The 18905-nt window shown below is 41.4% G+C and overlaps 1 protein-coding gene across 4 annotated transcripts in view; it reads right to left on the bottom strand.

The window, feature by feature from the left end:
• Nucleotides 1–18905, bottom strand: part of ATG7 (autophagy related 7) — a 342261-nt gene that overhangs the window by 204178 nt on the left and 119178 nt on the right. For all 4 annotated transcript variants that reach the window (XM_078442745.1, XM_078442743.1, XM_078442744.1 and 1 more), the window contains 2 exons: nt 9483–9571; nt 7727–7848 (listed from right to left, as the gene is read on the bottom strand). In XM_078442745.1, coding sequence (XP_078298871.1) covers nt 7727–7848; nt 9483–9571 — 211 coding nt within the window. The remainder of the gene's footprint in view (nt 1–7726; nt 7849–9482; nt 9572–18905) is intronic.

The following is an 18905-nucleotide window of genomic DNA, read 5'->3' as shown; positions in this document are numbered from 1 at the left end:
AAGATGACAGAGGATATTTAAAACCATACTTCTCATACTAGTGCCATTGCAACTATAGGATGTCTTCGAAATAGCATAAACTACTACTATATCAATACCTTCAGTTCATGTTATGCTATAGAATAACTCTTTACAAAGTTTTATTTAAGGTTTTATTTGTAGCTAAGAGGGATAATATTAATTTACATGAAGAAAGAAAGAAAACTTGCCTTTCCTAAATTACATAATCTACACTCAGTATCAAGCATAAAAAAATGTAGCAGAGGCATTACTGGATGACAAAAAACATCTTTTTCAAAAGGAAATGTGCAATGTTTCTGGGGTTTGCCAGCTTCACCACATATCAGCAAGATAATTGGGAATGGGGAGGAAGAATCATCCAATGACTTTATCATAAAAATGGAAACAAAAGTACCTCCTCTGTAGGGTGGCTGGCAAGATTGAGTGAGTGAGTTAGTATGGAAGGCATCTAGTGGCCTGTGGGGCATAGACCAGACACATATTACTTGTTAGTTAACTCACCCATTCCCCTAGAACTATCTACAAATTGCAGTTTAATAACAAAGGTATGGCACCTAAGTTAAGAGTCCATGGAAGCTATTTTAGAATGTGCCAGAAGAGGGTGCTAAATCAAATGCAACTATTAGACAGCAGGGAAGCAGTGAATTTCTTAGGGCTCTGAACTTACAACTTACAGCCTTCTCCTCTGCTTGACCAAGCCGAGTCCACCCTCAATCTTTCCGAGAAATCTATTTAAGACACTTATCAGTGCTGCGGCAAAGACTCACCAATAAAATGCTGTCAGAGTCAATCCTAAAGCCTTCTGACTTCTGCACTCCAGAAATGACATCTCAGAAGAGATGTTACCACTGCCCTCCCTGACACACACACTCTTAAGCACATGACCCCAGACTATGAAGAAAGCAATGTGTCTTGAACAACGCAGATGTGGTGAAAAGCAGATTAAACAACATATGTAAAGGTACCCTGGAAAGCATGAAAGTCATAGAAATCTGAGGGATCATTTTGGAGAGTGCTGGGATTGGCGGAAGATAAGAAATTAACATAAATTAGCATGTATTAAATACCTACGCCAGACATTGCATATCTTTTACACAGGACCCAGATTTGCCCTAGGGTATATTCCATGAGGTGGGTATTATCATCTTTATTTTACTCGAATTTGAGTATGTATTCTATCTTTGTGACATGTATATAAACACATAAACATATGCGTACACACACACACACACACACACACACACACACCTATAAAATACCTGTGAGCCCAAGTTTCCTTTTTTTTTTTTTTTAATATATGAAATTTACTGTCAAATTGGTTTCCATACAACACCCAGTGCTCATCCCAAAAGGTGCCCTCCTCAATACCCATCACCCACCCTGCCCTCCCTCCCACCCCCCATCAACCCTCAGTTTGTTCTCAGTTTTTAACAGTCTCTTATGCTTTGGCTCTCTCCCACTCTAACCTCTTTTTTTTTTTTTTTTTTCTTCCCCTCCCCCATGGGTTTCTGTTATGTTTCTCAGGATCCACATAAGAGTGAAACCATATGGTATCTGTCTTTCTCTGTATGGCTTATTTCACTTAGCATCACACTCTCCAGTTCCATCCATGTTGCTACAAAAGGCCATATTTCATTCTTTCTCATTGCCACGTAGTATTCCATTGTGTATATAAACCACAATTTCTTTATCCATTCATCAGTTGATGGACATTTAGGCTCTTTCCATAATTTGGCTATTGTTGAGAGTGCCGCTATAAACATTGGGGTACAGGTGCCCCTATGCATCAGTACTCCTGTATCCCTTGGATAAATTCCTAGCAGTGCCATTGCTGGGTCATAGGGTAGGTCTATTTTTAATTTTCTGAGGAACCTCCACACTGCTTTCCAGAGCGGCTGCACCAATTTGCATTCCCACCAACAGTGCAAGAGGGTTCCTGTTTCTCCACATCCTCTCCAGCATCTATAGTCTCCTGATTTCTTCATTTTGGCCACTCTGACTGGCGTGAGGTGATATCTGAGTGTGGTTTTGATTTGTATTTCCCTGATAAGGAGCGACGTTGAACATCTTTTCATGTGCCTGTTGGCCATCCGGATGTCTTCTTTAGAGAAGTGTCTATTCATGTTTTCTGCCCATTTCTTCACTGGGTTATTTGTTTTTCGGGTGTGGAGTTTGATGAGCTCTTTATAGATTTTGGATACTAGCCCTTTGTCCGATGTGTCATTTGCAAATATCTTTTCCCATTCCGTTGGTTGCCTTTTAGTTTTGTTGGTTGTTTCCTTTGCTGTGCAGAAGCTTTTTATCTTCATAAGGTCCCAGTAATTCACTTTTGCTTTTAATTCCCTTGCCTTTGGGGATGTGCCGAGTAAGAGATTGCTACGGCTGAGGTCAGAGAGGTCTTTTCCTGCTTTCTCCTCTAAGGTTTTGATGGTTTCCTGTCTCACATTCAGGTCCTTTATCCATTTTGAGTTTATTTTTGTGAATGGTGTGAGAAAGTGGTCTAGTTTCAACCTTCTGCATGTTGCTGTCCAGTTCTCCCAGCACCATTTGTTAAAGAGACTGTCTTTTTTCCATTGGATGTTCTTTCCTGCTTTGTCAAAGATGAGTTGGCCATACGTTTGTGGGTCTAGTTCTGGGGTTTCTATTCTATTCCATTGGTCTATGTGTCTGTTTTTATGCCAATACCATGCTGACTTGATGATGACAGCTTTGTAGTAGAGGCTAAAGTCTGGGATTGTGATGCCTCCTGCTTTGGTCTTCTTCTTCAAAATTACTTTGGCTATTCGGGGCCTTTTGTGGTTCCATATGAATTTTAGGATTGCTTGTTCTAGTTTCGAGAAGAATGCTGGTGCAATTTTGATAGGGATTGCATTGAATGTGTAGATAGCTTTGGGTAGTATTGACATTTTGACAATATTTATTCTTCCAATCCATGAGCAGGGAATGTCTTTCCATTTCTTTATATCTTCTTCAATTACCTGAATAAGCTTTCTATAGTTTTCAGCATACAGATCTTTTACATCTTTGGTTAGATTTATTCCTAGGTATTTTATGCTTCTTGGTGCAATTGTGAATGGGATCAGTTTCTTCATTTGTCTTTCTGTTGCTTCATTGTTAGTGTATAAGAATGCAACTGATTTCTGCACATTGATTTTGTATCCTGCAACTTTGCTGAATTCATGTATCAGTTCTAGCAGACTTTTGGTGGAGTCTATCGGATTTTCCATGTATAATATCATGTCATCTGCAAAAAGCGAAAGCTTGACTTCATCTTTGCCAATTTTGATGCCTTTGATTTCCTTTTGTTGTCTGATTGCTGATGCTAGAACTTCCAGCACTATATTAAACAGCAGCGGTGACAGTGGGCATCCCTGTCGTGTTCCTGATCTCAGGGAAAAAGCTCTCAGTGTTTCCCCGTTGAGGATGATGTTAGCTGTGGGCTTTTCATAAATGGCCTTTATGATCTTTAAGTATGTTCCTTCTATCCCGACTTTCTCAAGGGTTTTTATTAAGAAAGGGTGCTGGATTTTGTCAAAGGCCTTTTCTGCATCGATTGACAGGATCATATGGTTCTTCTCTTTTTTTTTGTTAATGTGATGTATCACGTTGATCGATTTGCGAATGTTGAACCAGCCCTGCATCCCAGGAATGAATCCCACTTGATCATGGTGAATAATTCTTTTTATATGCTGTTGAATTCGATTTGCTAGTATCTTATTAAGAATTTTTGCATCCATATTCATCAGGGATATTGGCCTGTAGTTAGTTCTCTTTTTTTACTGGGTCTCTGTCTGGTTTAGGAATCAAAGTAATACTGGCTTCATAGAATGAGTCTGGAAGTTTTCCTTCCCTTTCTATTTCTTGGAATAGCTTGAGAAGGATAGGTATTATCTCTGCTTTAAATGTCTGGTAGAACTCCCCTGGGAAGCCATCTGGTCCTGGACTCTTATTTGTTGGGAGATTTTTGATAACCGATTCAATTTCTTCGCTGGTTATGGGTCTGTTCAAGCTTTCTATTTCCTCCTGATTGAGTTTTGGAAGAGTGTGGGTGTTTAGAAATTTGTCCATTTCTTCCAGGTTGTCCAATTTGCTGGCATATAATTTTTCATAGTATTCCCTGATAATTGTTTGTATCTCTGAGGGATTGGTTGTAATCATTCCATTTTCATTCATGATTTTATCTATTTGGGTCATCTCCCTTTTCTTTTTGAGGAGCCTGGCTAGAGGTTTGTCAATTTTGTTTATTTTTTCAAAAAACCAACTCTTGGTTTCGTTGATCTGCTCTACAGTTTTTTTAGATTCTATATTGTTTATTTCTGCTCTGATCTTTATTATTTCTCTTCTTCTGCTGGGTTTAGGCTGCCTTTGCTGTTCTGCTTCTATTTCCTTTAGGTGTGCTGTTAGATTTTGTATTTGGGATTTTTCTTGTTTCTTGAGATAGGCCTGGACTGCAATGTATTTTCCTCTCAGGACTGCCTTCGCTGCATCCCAAAGCGTTTGGATTGTTGTATTTTCATTTTCGTTTGTTTCCATGTATATTTTAATTTCTTCTCTAATTGCCTGGTTGACCCACTCATTCGTTAGTAGGGTGTTCTTTAACCTCCATGCTTTTGGAGGTTTTCCAGACTTTTTCCTGTGGTTGATTTCAAGCTTCATAGCATTGTGGTCTGAAAGTATGCATGGTATGATTTCAATTCTTGTAAACTTATGAAGGGCTGTTTTGTGACCCAGTATATGATCTATCTTGGAGAATGTTCCATGTGCACTCGAGAAGAAAGTATACTCTGTTGCTTTGGGATGCAGAGTTCTAAATATATCTGTCAAGTCCATCTGATCCAATGTATCATTCAGGGCCCTTGTTTCTTTATTGACTGTGTGTCTAGATGATCTATCCATTTCTGTAAGTGGGGTGTTAAAGTCCCCTGCAATGACCACATTCTTATCAATAAGGTTGCTTATGTTTATGAGTAATTGCTTTATATATCTGGGGGCTCGGGTATTTGGCGCATAGACATTTATAATAGTTAGCTCTTCCTGGTGGATAGACCCTGTGATTATTATATAATGCCCTTCTTCATCTCTTGTTACAGCCTTTAATTTAAAGTCTAGTTTGTCTGATATAAGTATGGCTACTCCAGCTTTCTTTTGGCTTCCAGGAGCATGATACATAGTTCTCCATCCCCTCACTCTCAATCTAAAGGTGTCCTCAGATCTAAAATGAGTCTCTTGTAGACAGCAAATAGATGGGTCTTGTTTTTTTATCCATTCTGATACCCTATGTCTTTTAGTTGGCGCATTTAATCCATTTACATTCAGTGTTATTATAGAAAGATATGGGTTTAGAGTCATTGTGATGTCTGTATGTTTTATGCTTGTAGTGATGTCTCTGGTACTTTGTCTCACAGGATCCCCCTTAGGATCTCTTGTAGGGCTGGTTTCGTGGTGACAAATTCCTTCAGTTTTTGTTTGTTTGGGAAGACCTTTATCTCTCCTTCTATTCTAAATGACAGACTTGCTGGATAAAGGATTCTCGGCTGCATATTTTTTCTGTTTAGCACACTGTAGATATCGTGCCAAGCCTTTCTGGCCTGCCAAGTTTCAAAGGAGAGATCAGTCACGAGTCTAATAGGTCTCCCTTTATATGTGAGGGCACGTTTATCCCTTGCTGCTTTCAGAATTTTCTCTTTATCCTTGTATTTTGCCAGTTTCACTATGATATGTCGTGCAGAAGATCGATTCAAGTTACGTCTGAAGGGAGTTCTCTGTGCCTCTTGGATTTCAATGCCTTTTTCCTTCCCCAGTTCAGGGAAGTTCTCAGCTATAATTTGTTCAAGTACCCCTTCAGCACCTTTCCCTCTCTCTTCCTCCTCTGGGATACCAATTATGCGTATATTATTTTTTTTTAGTGTATCACTTAGTTCTCTAATTTTCCCCTCATACTCCTGGATTTTTTTATCTCTCTTTCTTTCAGCTTCCTCTTTCTCCATAACTTTATCTTCTAGTTCACCTATTCTCTCCTCTGCCTCTTCAAGCCGAGCCATCGTGGATTCCATTTTGTTTTGCATTTCGTTTAAAGCGTTTTTCAGCTCCTCGTGACTGTTCCTTAGTCCCTCGATCTTTATGGCAAGAGATTCTCTGCTGTCCTGTATACTGTTTTCAAGCCCAGCGATTAATTTTATGACTATTATTCTAAATTCACTTTCTGTTATATTATTTAAATCCTTTTTGATCAGTTCATTAGCTGTTGTTATTTCCTGGAGATTCTTCTGAGGGGAATTCTTCCGTTTGGTCATTTTGGAGAGTCCCTGGCGTGGTGAGGACCTGCAGTGCACTTCCCCTGTGCTGTGGTGTATAACTGGAGTTAGTGGGCGGGGCCGCAGTCCGACCCGATGTCTGCCCCCAGCCCACTGCTGGGGCCACAGTCAGACTGGTGTGTGCCTTCTCTTCCCCTCTCCTAGGGGCGGGATTCACTGTGGGGTGGCGTGTCCCGTCTGGGCTACTTGCACACTGCCAGGCTTGTGTTGCTGGGGATCTGGCGTATTAGCTGGGGTGGGTAGGCAAGGTGCACGGGGGCTGGAGGGGCAGGCTTAGCTCGCTTCTCCTTAGGTGATCCACTTCAGGAGGAGCCCTGTGGCAGCGGGAGGGAGTCAGATCCGCTGCCGGAGGTTTGGCTCCGCAGAAGCACAGAGTTGGGTGTTTGCGCGGAGCGAGCAAGTTCCCTGGCAGGAACTGGTTCCCTTTGGGATTTTGGCTGGGGGATGGGCGGGGGAGATGGCGCTGGCGCCTTTGTTCCCCGCCAAGCTGAGCTCTGCCGTCCGGGGGCTCAGCAGCTCTCCCTCCCTTTGTCCTCCAGCCTTCCCGCTTTCCGAGCAGAGCTGTTAACTTATGACCTCCCAGACGCTAAGTCGCGCTTGCTGTCGGAACACAGTCTGTCCGGCCCCTCCGCTTTTGCCAGCCAGACTCGGGGGCTCTGCTTGGCCGGCGAGCCGCCCCTCCGCCCCGGCTCCCTCCCGCCAGTCCGTGGAGCGCGCACCGCCTCGCCGCCCTTCCTACCCTCTTCCGTGGGCCTCTAGTCTGCGCTTGACTCCGGAGACTCCCTTCTGCTAATCCTCTGGCGGTTTTCTGGGTTCTTTAGGCAGGTGTAGGTGGAATCTAAGTGATCGGCAGGACGCGTTGTGAGCCCCGCGTCCTCCTACGCCGCCATCTTCCGGAACCTCGAGCCCAAGTTTCCTAACTTATGATATCTACCACACAGGATCTTACAAAGAATATTAAACACGGAAGGAGAAATGGCACTTTTGCTAACTGGTTTACTATGTGGAGAACAGGATCACATATAACTTTATGTAACAAATAAATCTGTAAATAAATTAATATTTCATTCTTCCTCTAAGAAAGGTCAGGAATAAAGATTTTATATGAAACAAAAACTAGGAAGGGAGAAAAAAAAATCCTCAAGTCCGATAAAAAAAAAAAAAAAAAAAGGCCTGGAGGAAATTTCCTGAGGACAATCTTTGCCTTTGTTGCTTTCTGAATAGCAGAGCAGTGCCCTCTGTTCAAGAGAGGTGTTCCCATGGGCAAAGAGGTAAGAGCTGTACTTTTCTCTACCTTCTGCTGCCATTGTGAAGGGATGAAAGGAAAGTTAGACTTGCTGAGGTTTCTGATAAATGATAATTATATGCATTCTCAACGACCGGCAAATTACCTGGGCTAAATGCCATTTCTGGAAGCTTCACTTCGAAGACGATGCTGTGGGCGATGTCTCTCACCCCCTGCATGGTGCGGTCTCGGAAGCAGAGGACTTCAACAGACTGGAAACTGCTACTCCTGATGTCAGGTGCCAGGTTTTAATTAATTCATTTTTTTTTTTAAGGAAGGAAAAGAAAGAGCTCTCATAAGACCTTCAGCAAAACCAGTTGGAGTATTCAAAGCATTGTAATTATGCCTCCCTGACACCCCTGGGGCATGGTTTTAACCTCTGAGAGATTTTGAATGCATACACGTATGCTCTCCTTTGTCCAAATGTTTAGAGGCTGAGCAGTGAGTTGGCTGTGATTGCTTTCTAAGTGAATTTTATATAACAATCATGTTGCAAATAAATAATTCTAACAAATGAATCATCAATGCAGGGGAAAAGAGATTGCAAGATGTTAAAAAGAACCTCTAAGACATACATGGTTTCTTCTGGGCCTCCTTCTCACTCCCTGAACTCATATTCTGTGAAACAGCACCTCAGTCAGTACTAGTTAGGAGGCCTGTGTGCACTCTACAGACTCACCACCTGGATAAGCAAGTGTAACCATTCTCCCTCTGAGGAAAATCTATAATTTAGCTATCTTCATTTGTTTTAAGCACTTTTATGTAAGTAAAACAGATACAAAGACAAGTACACAAATCTTAAATATAAAGGAGCTCATCTCATGCCTTCTCCCAGTCACTGCCCACCCCCCTTCAAGAGTAACTACTACTCTACTGTCCACGTCCATTCCTGGGTTTTGTCTGGTCTCATCTTTACCTAGAAGGAATCACAGAGTACGTATTCTCCTAGGTACAGCCTGTTTTACTCAACATTAGGTCATCCGTGTTGATACGTGTATCAGTATTTCACTCAGATTCGCTACAACATCACATTCCATCACAATGAATACACCACAATTTCTTATCCATTTCATTGTTGAAGGACATCCAGGTTATTTCCGGTGTTTGATTATTGAGAATACTGCCGCTATAAAAATTCTTGCACGTGTGTTTGCTTGTATCTATCTGAGTACACATTTCTGTGCATTATGTACCTGAGAAAGAAATCACTGAGCCACAGATAGTTTTAACTTTGGGGGATGCTGCCAGTTTCCTAGCAGTGTTTGAGGGCTCCAACTGATTCACATCTTTAACAACACTTGGTATTGTCATTTTTTTTTTTTTTTGTCATCTTTTTTAAGTCATTTGGTAGGTATGTAGTAGTATCTCAGCATGGTACCTCATTATCTCTAATACTGAGTAGTATCTCATTATATTTTATGTCCACTGACTAATGATGTTGAGCACCTTTTCAGATGTATACTGACCTCTTAGATACCCTGTTTTCATTATTTTAGGGCTAGGAGAAGAGGAAGATGGTAACAGTAGGAAAATCCGATCTGAGAGTGACCCAGACAGGTGGAGGGAGGGGCTGGAGAATTTGGGGACTGGGACCTCTGGGTGATTGCCCCTACTCTGAAATATCTTCACTGCAGTATGGTCAGAATCTGCAGCTCCATAACACACCTACTTAGGGGTTCATCATTGATGGAAATTGGATCATGACTGACTTATGGATTTATTATGTGGTTTCCATGCCAGAAATGAAAACATGCATTTGGGGGAAAAAAGAGACAGATATAGGCAGACACAATGTCCAAAATAGGTAGACTGAGACACACAGACAGACACAGACAGAGACACAGACACACACATGTAAATACCATCGGTGGGCTGCTAGGACCAAAAGATTCCTCAAAGGCCATCCAGGGTGCTGGGCTAAGTTACAGGGATCATATACACCAATCGTTATCTGTGAACAGAAAAGACTTTGTGAGTCAAGCATTGTGTCAGTTTCACAGTACAGACACTGCTAATACTTCCTCTTGCCTTTATAGGCTGTTCTGCAAAAGCACTAAGAATTAGACACTTGATGAAGGGCTAGAGGGAAGAGAAGAAAGCAAAAGGATCTCACACCAGACCCCAGAACTTCTGGATGGAGGGGCTATAAAATTCTTCTCTGCACCACCCCAATGCCTTGCAGTAGGCCTGGCAGAATAGGAACTAGGTACATGTAGAAAGAAGAAAGACTGCATGGGAAAACAGGGGGTGAGAAGACAGTCAACTGTCAAAGCTCACATAGAGACCATCCTCTAATAAAAAGATAACAATCTGTGAAGATTGCTAATGTTTATGTACTGAGAAAATAAAAGAAGGGCCACTGCCATTCTAAGTCTACAGTCAGATGCTCTTGATACTGCTAACATATATTTCTTTCTACTCCTTCCCCCTCCAACTCCCTCAACCCTGACTTCTGTCTGGAAAACTCTATTCAACTTCAAATACCATTTCTTCAGTGAAGACTCCCTTTAGTGGGAACAGTCACTCTGTCCGTTGTGCTTCCATAGCAATTTGTACATTACACATACCATTTTTCATTTTCTCTTCTTCCTTTCAAAAGACAATGAGCATGCAGCACCCAGATCTTAATTTCTAAATACCATCCTCCAATAAAAGGAATCAGGGCTCCTTGAATGCATGGCTAATTCTAGGGCTGGAACAGGGAAAACACAAGAAGAGACTGTAGCATCTTGTATACCAGAGAGTAAGGAAGGGGGTGCAGGTGGCATAGTCAGCTAAGTGTCTGACTCTTGAGCTTGACTCATGAGATCAGGTCATGATCTCACAGTTTGTGAGTTCAAGCCCCACATTGGGCTCTGTGCTGATAGCATAGAACCTGCTTGGGATTCTGCCTCTCCCTTTCTCTCCCCCTCCCCAGCTTGTGTGCGTGCATGCAGTCTCTCTCTCAAAATAAATAAACTAAAAAAAAAAAAAAAAAGTAAGGAAGTGCTCAACAAACAAAAGCATGGGGGCACATCAAGGGGACACAAGAACCAACAGAAACAGCATTCGATGGCCAAGGCTGGAACCATCTGAGCAACAAAATAAATAACGTGGTATTGGATTATAATGCAAAGTATTAAATAAATACCTAGGAGTCCACACTGATACAAATAAATGATGGAATAAACAAATATACGAAGGTGAAGAGACAAGTCTTCCTTACAGAAGATTTCCAAACAATATATACAGATACTGCCTCCTCCAGGAGTAGAGCTTAATCCTTCTCCTCCTTGACAGTGGGCCAGACTTAGTGACCCACTTCCAAAGAAAAAAACAGTAACCACACAATGGAGAAACCTGGCAAAGACTACCTTAACCAAGTGGTCAAGTTTAACATCATCAGGGATGCCATGTGAGTAGCAGGTACCCCTGATATGATGTGATGACCAGGCTATTTCACCTTAGTGGCACTCTTTCTCAAAACCCATAACCCTAATCATACAAAAACATCAGACAAACCAAAATTCAGGGGCATTCTATCAAAATAACTGTCCAATACTCTTCGAAACTGTCAAGGTGATCAAAAACAAGGAAAGCCTGGGGTGCCTGGGTGGCGCAGTCGGTTAAGCGTCCGACTTCAGCCAGGTCACGATCTTGCGGTCCGTGAGTTCGAGCCCCGCATCAGGCTCTGGGCTGATGGCTCGGAGCCTGGAGCCTGTTTCCGATTCTGTGTCTCCCTCTCTCTCTGACCCTCCCCCGCTCATGCTCTGTCTCTCTCTGTCCCAAAAATAAATAAAAAACGTTGGAAAAAAAAAAAAAAAAAAAAACAAGGAAAGCCTGAGAAACTGCTATAGACCAGAAGAGACAAAAGAGCCATGACAACAAAATTCAATGTGGTCTCCTGGAATGGCTCCTGAAACAGAAGGAAGATGTGAGAAAAACGGGTAAAAGCTGAATAACGTCTAGAGTTTAGGTAATAGTAACCTAAATGCCAGTTTCTCAGTTTTGACAAAGGTAACATGCTAATGTATGGTGGTAACATTCCAGAAACTGAAGCTGGGAGAGGGTATATGGGAACCCTCCCTCTACTGTACTTTCAAATTTTTATAAATCTAAAATTACTCCAAAATGAAAAGTGTATCTAAAAAAAAGAAGCAGCGAGCATCTAGAGACCAGGGAGTATCTTTTTCATCTCCCCATGATCAGTTCATATATACACAGCAGATACTTAGTGAATGCATGCTGAATGATGAAAAGATGGATAGATGGATGGATGGATGGATGAACGGATGGATGGAGGGAAGGAAAAGGGTGAGTGAGTGAAAGGAGAGAGGAAGTCAGGAAGGGAAGAAAGATAGCTGGGAGAGAACCATAAATCAACCCACAGGTTTCCTTTATAGGTGTATTTTTGGGTTAAATAAAAACACGGCAGAATTTTGGTTATTCTAGATCCAGTTAGTTTTATAAGAATGGGATCAGTCCGAACAATTCCATTTATTTACTGAAATGCTTAATATGTTAAACACAAAGCAGAATCTTAACCCATATTCAGAGAAAGGAAAGAAAGGAAACAAAAGATAGGAAGGAAGGAAGGAAGGAAGGTCTCTAAGATCACCATCCAGAGAAAACCAACATTAACACCTTGGTGTGTAACCTCCCATAACTTTATCTTTGAATAAATATATTTTATTAGTATAACTTGTACAATTATTTTAGTATATAATTTTATTGCTAAAGAAAAATTATATCATGCTATACATACTGTTTTATATCTCTTATTCTATTGTGAATTCTCTTCTCTGCCAATAAATATCAGTCTACAATCACTGTCAATAGTGGCTGAAGAGCATTTCATTGTTTTGGTGTACAATAACTTTTTTCTATTTCCTATTGAAGGACAATTAATTAGCCTTCATCTGTGCTCAGTAAAAATATCTGAAAATGAATTTTACTATTGTCTTATCAGACAATTATTGTATTATTTGAAGGATATTCTGTTTTTGCTACCCTCCCTGTATGAAATTTTCTTACTCCTAACACTAAACATTTTTGCCTAGATCCATTTCATGTCTTTAACGCACACAGATTCATATTTAATTCAATGCAGATCCAAATGTATGAGCATCATTTCAGGAAATACAGAATATCTTTATTTGAGATTTCCTCTTCCACAGGAGATGAAACATCAGCATCCAGGAAGCTTTTACAAATAGAGTTTGCAGAGACTATTCTGAGTACTGTCCCCTACTACACGAGTGGCCTAGGGCAAATGAGTCAAATTCTTCAGGCCTCAGCTTTTAAAATCTGAATCAAAGCATGCACCTATTTCACGGAGAGGTAGTGAGGATTAGAGTGTGATACTGACATGAAACCCCCACACGTGTAGTGCTGCTAATATTATTATTGGTGCCTTCAAATCCCCAGTCATGAGCCTCGCCTAAGTAATTCTGATGCAGTTGGACCTGTCCACAGACTTACTCTGCAAACCATTACAGAAGGTGGTCTTGTAGACAAAAGGAAAAAAGCTTGGGGGGCCATTTTTCATTACCTTGAAAAGTCTGGATTGGCTCTGTCTTTCCATTCTCTGTAAAATGTGGTCCATGCACCAGCAGAGCATCACCTGGGAATCTGTCAGAAATGCAGAATCTCAGGGGTGCCTGGGTGACTCAGTCAGTTAAGCGTCCAACTTTGGCTCAGGTCATGATCTCACAGTTCATGAGTTCAAGCCGAGTGTTGGACTCCGTGCTGACAGCTCAGAGCCTGGAGCCTACTTCAGATTCTGCGTCTCCCCCTCTCTCTGCCCCTTCCCTGCTCACACTCTGTTTCTTTCTCTCTCTCAAAAATAAATAAACATTTTTTAAAAATGCGGAATCTCAGACTCCCTGTCTCCAGCCTTGCTGGATCGGAATCTGCATTTTAACAAGGACCCAGGTGATCTGCAGTGAGTAGGGAGCACTACTCTGCCCCTCAACCCTCTCCAGCCTTGGTCTTCACATGTGAATGTGCAGGAGAATCACTTGGGAAGCTTTCAAAATTCCTGCTGCCTGGGTCCCATCTCCAGAAGTTCTCATTCATCGGTCTGGCACGTGGCTTGAGCCATTAGTTGTTTTATTTAAAAGCTCCCCAGGTGATTCTAAAGTACAGCCAAGTTACAAAGACCTCCTGAGAGTCTGTAGCGATTTCTCAAAGTACGGTCCACCACACACACACTCCCTCGGTACCATTACCCATGTGCTTTGTGACCTCCTCTGGTGATTCTTATGTGCACCATCATTTTGGCACTAGCCACCTCAGGTCTAGGATTGCTTAAAATGGAGTTCATTGCATCCTATGTTTTTCCCACGGTGGTTGTGATTATTTGTTAAACCAGGGTATTTTCTTGATTCAAAGGCACCACAGATTATAAAATCCACTCTCAAACTGTACAGAAAAGGAAATGTCACGACATCAAAGATACAAAACAACTGCAAGAAATTCCTGACTTTAGAAAAATTAAAATGTGAAGAAGAAAGCATTTTAGAATGGAGGTCACACAGGATGCATTTCACATCTGTTTCTCTTGCTGGCCTCTAAGCTCTGTGAGTGTTGGAGCAAGGTCGTCTATCATGTGCATCTTTCCATCCCTGGTGCCTGGCATGGTACCGGCTAATCAGCAAACTGTGCCGAACAAATGACAGAACCGGCCAGTTTCTCCATGCCCCGCTATATGGAAAGCTCCGTCTCTCATGCCCCATCTTCAGGCAGGGATCCTGGGGGGCGGCTGGAGGGAGGTGATGGCTGAAGCTCACATCGAAGACCATGGTGCAGCATCTCAGCTGGCTCCTTTTCCTCCCCTGTCCTTTCTCAACAGCACAGGTTCTCCCTCCAGTGACATTTTGACCCTGGGATTCTCCTGGGTAAGAATGTGACAGTTTAATCTCACAGGGTTTGCTCTGAGAAGCGAGAGAACTCGAAGAATGATGTTTCCCCACCCAGGGCTCCCTATGAACAAAGAAGCTGTCTGCCTTGAATTCTTCTGGTCCCGTTTGCCACCACCACCACCTGGGACACTTTTGTTGCCTGCTGTCAATCATGACAGAAGGCATCTGCTGGACAAACTACATTTACTGATCATCGCTTCAACTTCAAATTTTTAAAAATTCATCAAAGACATGTACAACTCTATTATCCAGCAAGAAAAGGGGGAGAGGGGAGACACCTGCATTCTACTTCTGTGACATTTTAAGCAGCTTAGAAGAAAATGACCTGACGTGGTGAAAAAAGCTGATGTGGAGGTCAGCAGGCATGCGTCCTAATTCTACAGCTACCTGATTTTCAGCCTTGGGGTGTGAGTAGGCAGGCATACAAGTATAGGGGGAAAACAGACCTTGGAGAAGTGCTTTCCTCACCTATAAAATGGAGAGGTTGTATCATTTCATCTCAAAGGATTCCTTCTAGCTTCAGAATTACAGAACTTTAAAGAACATTAAAGAGAAAAAAAAATCCTACATAGGTTATAAGACAATATAAACTTCTTAGGTTCAATCTTACTGGGTGTCTAAAGGCTACTTAAGTTTTATTTGGGAAGAATCCAGATAGTATCAATCCAGAGAATACTTTTTGTATAGAGATTCTTGAGTTTCAAACTTTCAAATGTGACTCAATAAACCTGGACTCTTATCCAATGTCCTGAGTCACCTACTCTCATATGACCTCTCTATGCCAGGTTTCTCATCTTTGGAGAACTCTGTCTGGACACAGACACTGGAAACAAGGCAAGCACTTAATGATGTGAACTATAACAGCAATGTAAATAAACTCTATTGTAGTAACTTCACTAACCTCTCTGTTCAGTTCAATCTTACTGTTACATAGTTCTCTACCTTCAGTCTCAAGGTTCTCTTTTCCTAACCCGCAGAGAAAACAAGGGGATAAATTCCAGTTTATCAAATATTTTCTACATTTAGGTGTTATCATCTATAAATGCAGAGTTGGAAGTAAGTGAATTTATTTATTTATTTTGAGGGAGAGAGAGAGAGTGTATGTGTGTGAGCAGGGGAGGGGCAGAGAGAGAGACAGAGAGGGAGAGAGAGAATCCCAAGCAGCCTCCACACTCAGCAGAGAGCCCGATGCGGGGCTCAACTTCATGACCGTGAGATCACAAATGCAGGATCATGACCTGAGCCTATATCAAGAGTTGGACGTTTAACTGACTGAGCCACCTGGATGCCTCAGAACTAAGTGAATTTAAATTATAGAAGTTAGACTATCATATTAGATACTACAGGTGGGTGCCTAATTTCAAAGAATGAGCATATTTCTGACACTAAATACAAAGGCCAGGAGGTAGGAAGGCAATAAGAAAAAAAAAAAAAAAGAAATCTTTTTCTGAGTAGGAAAAAACAGGAATAAGTTTCTTAGAGCAACCTGACCTAAGAGGAGCTACAGGGCTGGAATGAACTGCTAAAGAGAAATCTATCACCCATAAAGGGAGGTCGACGTGGAGATGCTTCAGAGTAACTCTCTTACCCACGTGAGGCATGCATGAGTACAAAAAGCAAGCATCCAGACAGGAAAATGACGGAACACATTTGACATGAGGCTGAACGTCATTTAGTATTTCTTTGATGATTCAAAAGTGATTTCAAAATCTTTAAGTGCTTTCAGAACCAAATCAGGTACCTCAATCATTGTAGGAATTATTAGTCAGCACAATGCTAGGTAGGCCAGCTAAACTGTTTGGGTAAATAGATTTTTTTTTGTTTGGTGGGAGCAGCAGTCAGAAATAACCATGGGATAGGAGTTCTGCGTTCTCCAATTGGCTTTGCCACAAAGTCATTCTGTGAAGCTAGGCAAATCACTTCCTTTTATCACACAAATCAGTAGAAAAAAACAAAATGTAATTGGAAAAAAAAAAACAACTTTGTTTATAAGGCTGACGAAATAAATGCTCCTTTCTACTTGGCTGAGAGCACACAATTCACTGAAGTGGTTCAGTCATGTTCTGGCTATGGTCCACCCAGCTATTTGCTGAAAAAGTTCAATGTGAGAAAGAAAAGAGGGTGAAATTGTCAACTTGAGTACCCTGGGCTAGAGAAATTTCCACACTGACCCCATAAAACACACTTCTCTGACAAATGGACATCTATTACTCAAACACTTGATGTAACAGGAAATGCGCAAAGGTGATTACATGTTTTAAAAGTACAGGACAAAAATTCAAGTATCTAATGCACAGCGATGTCACAGACAGCTGCCAAGATGTGGAGTTTGCTAAGTGAAGAAATAGCCCTGCTAATAGCATACCAATTGCTGCTCCTTGGCCATCACTCTTGTCCGAAGATTTTTAAAACCCTAGAATTAAAGGCTAATGTTGTTAAAATTACAAAATGTATCCCAAACATCCAATCTTCAACGACTACTCTGAAGAAAGCAGAAGACCCAAGCAAGCTTTCCTAAAAGACTGGCAACAGAACAGTGATATGGGCTTTTTTTGATGGAATCACAAGCAGTGGCTTGAAAGACAACTAATTGTTGGTGATGCAGCATCACCGTGACCAGTGTGGAATAACATTTCGCTGAGGGAAATAAGAACTTAAACAAGGCCAGTCTTTAACCGATGCAGATGTGTAAAATGTGTAACATCCCAATGCTGGTAAAAGGTGCATGGCTGGCAGGAGGGCAAACTGCACAGTGTGTGAGTCCCAGTTATAATAAGCAATGGTGAGCCAGAGCTGGTTGGAAAAGAAAGGGGAGAGCCAGCTGTTACCAACTCTCCCCATCTCTACGCTCTGGGACCTCACACTGGTAGCCTGATGCCGGCCACAGCGGGAGTACTGGAACCCCAGGAAGAAGCAAACGCTACACAGTCAGGGTTTTGCCCCACCTGAGAGCTAGCTGTCAAACACTTAGCAGGACACTACCGATCGGACACCTTCAAGTGTCCAAACTCTTTAACCCAGTCATTCTCTATCTAGAAACTCTTCCTTCCCAAGAAATAATTCAAGGTAAGTGGGGGGATGGCAGGAATTTGATGCACAAGGAGACTCCTAATAAGGAAGACGTATGAGAAAACTATAAGTCAAAAATGTCACGTTATCTATCTATCAGAAAGGATGTTGATACAGACTGTGACAGTATCATGCTAAAATCTACAATAAAAGAGAATATAGTATAATCTTAGTCTTTGAAAAACAGGAAAAGATTAGTAGGAGATATACAAAATGCTTACTTAAGAAACAAAAACTTAAAATAATAGTTGAATAGCTTTGTGAGAATTTAAAAGCAGAAAGATGCAGCTGGAAATGAAAATAATGAATGGAACCGTACTTAGTGTAGTTCATTTATCTGACAGTATTCTCAAACTTGGCACACAACATTGTCCAAACTACAGTGATGACCCATTTTGGAGTCCAAATCACTTAGTGGATCACAACTGGTATTTTTCAAAAAGACAGAAAAGAAGAGGATAGAAAATAGAGTGCATAGCACTGAAGAAAGTATTATTTTGTGAAGGAAAATGCTAATGTAAACGGGGGAAAAATGTACTTAAAGTATCTTAAGTTCAGGCTAAGGAATAATAAGGACATCAGTTAGAGGTCTCTCTTTTCTCAACTCTGATATGTCTACATGGTTAGTGAAATTATCCCACTTGATTTCACGACTTCATAAAATTCATTAATTTTTTATTTTTAATTTACAATCTCCTATATGGCTGAGATAGCTTACTACATCTCTCATTACTTCTAAAAGACACTCACAGTACTTTTTGATTCATTCAGAAGAATTTTTATTGAGGACCTAAGACAAGTGCTAGACACTATGGAGATGCAGATACATAAGACACAGTCCTGCCCTTGGGAGCTTACTATCTAGGACAGAACAGTAAATGAAGAACAGGGAATAAATGTAGTGAGATCAGAAAAGGGAAGATCTATGAGAAGGCTTCACTGTGGAGCTAGGATCCCAACAAGGAGAGTTTCTTAAGATCTTCACAGGTAGAGATTTCAGATGACACAATGCAAGGTCAAAGAGAGATATAGAAAAAGTCCTAGGTAGACTTGATTAGTCGGTGGTGGTGGTGGGGTTGTCTAGTTAAAAACAGGAAAACGTGGGGGGTGCTTGGGAGGCTCAGTTGGTTAAGTGTCTGACTTTGGCTCAGGTCACGATCTCACGGTTTGTGAGTTCAAGCCCTGCTTCAAGCTCTCTCCACTGTCAGCGCAGAGCCTACTTTGGATCGTCCATCTTGCTCTCTCTGTTGCCCCCTCTCAAAAATAAAAATAAACATTAAAAAAAACCAACAACAACAGGAAAACTTGGTTGGA

The sequence above is a fragment of the Panthera onca genome, chromosome A2 (assembly GCF_046562875.1).
Source record: "Panthera onca isolate mPanOnc1 chromosome A2, mPanOnc1 haplotype 2, whole genome shotgun sequence".
Lineage (NCBI taxonomy): Eukaryota > Metazoa > Chordata > Mammalia > Carnivora > Felidae > Panthera > Panthera onca.
This window is presented reverse-complemented; position numbering and strand designations above follow the sequence as displayed.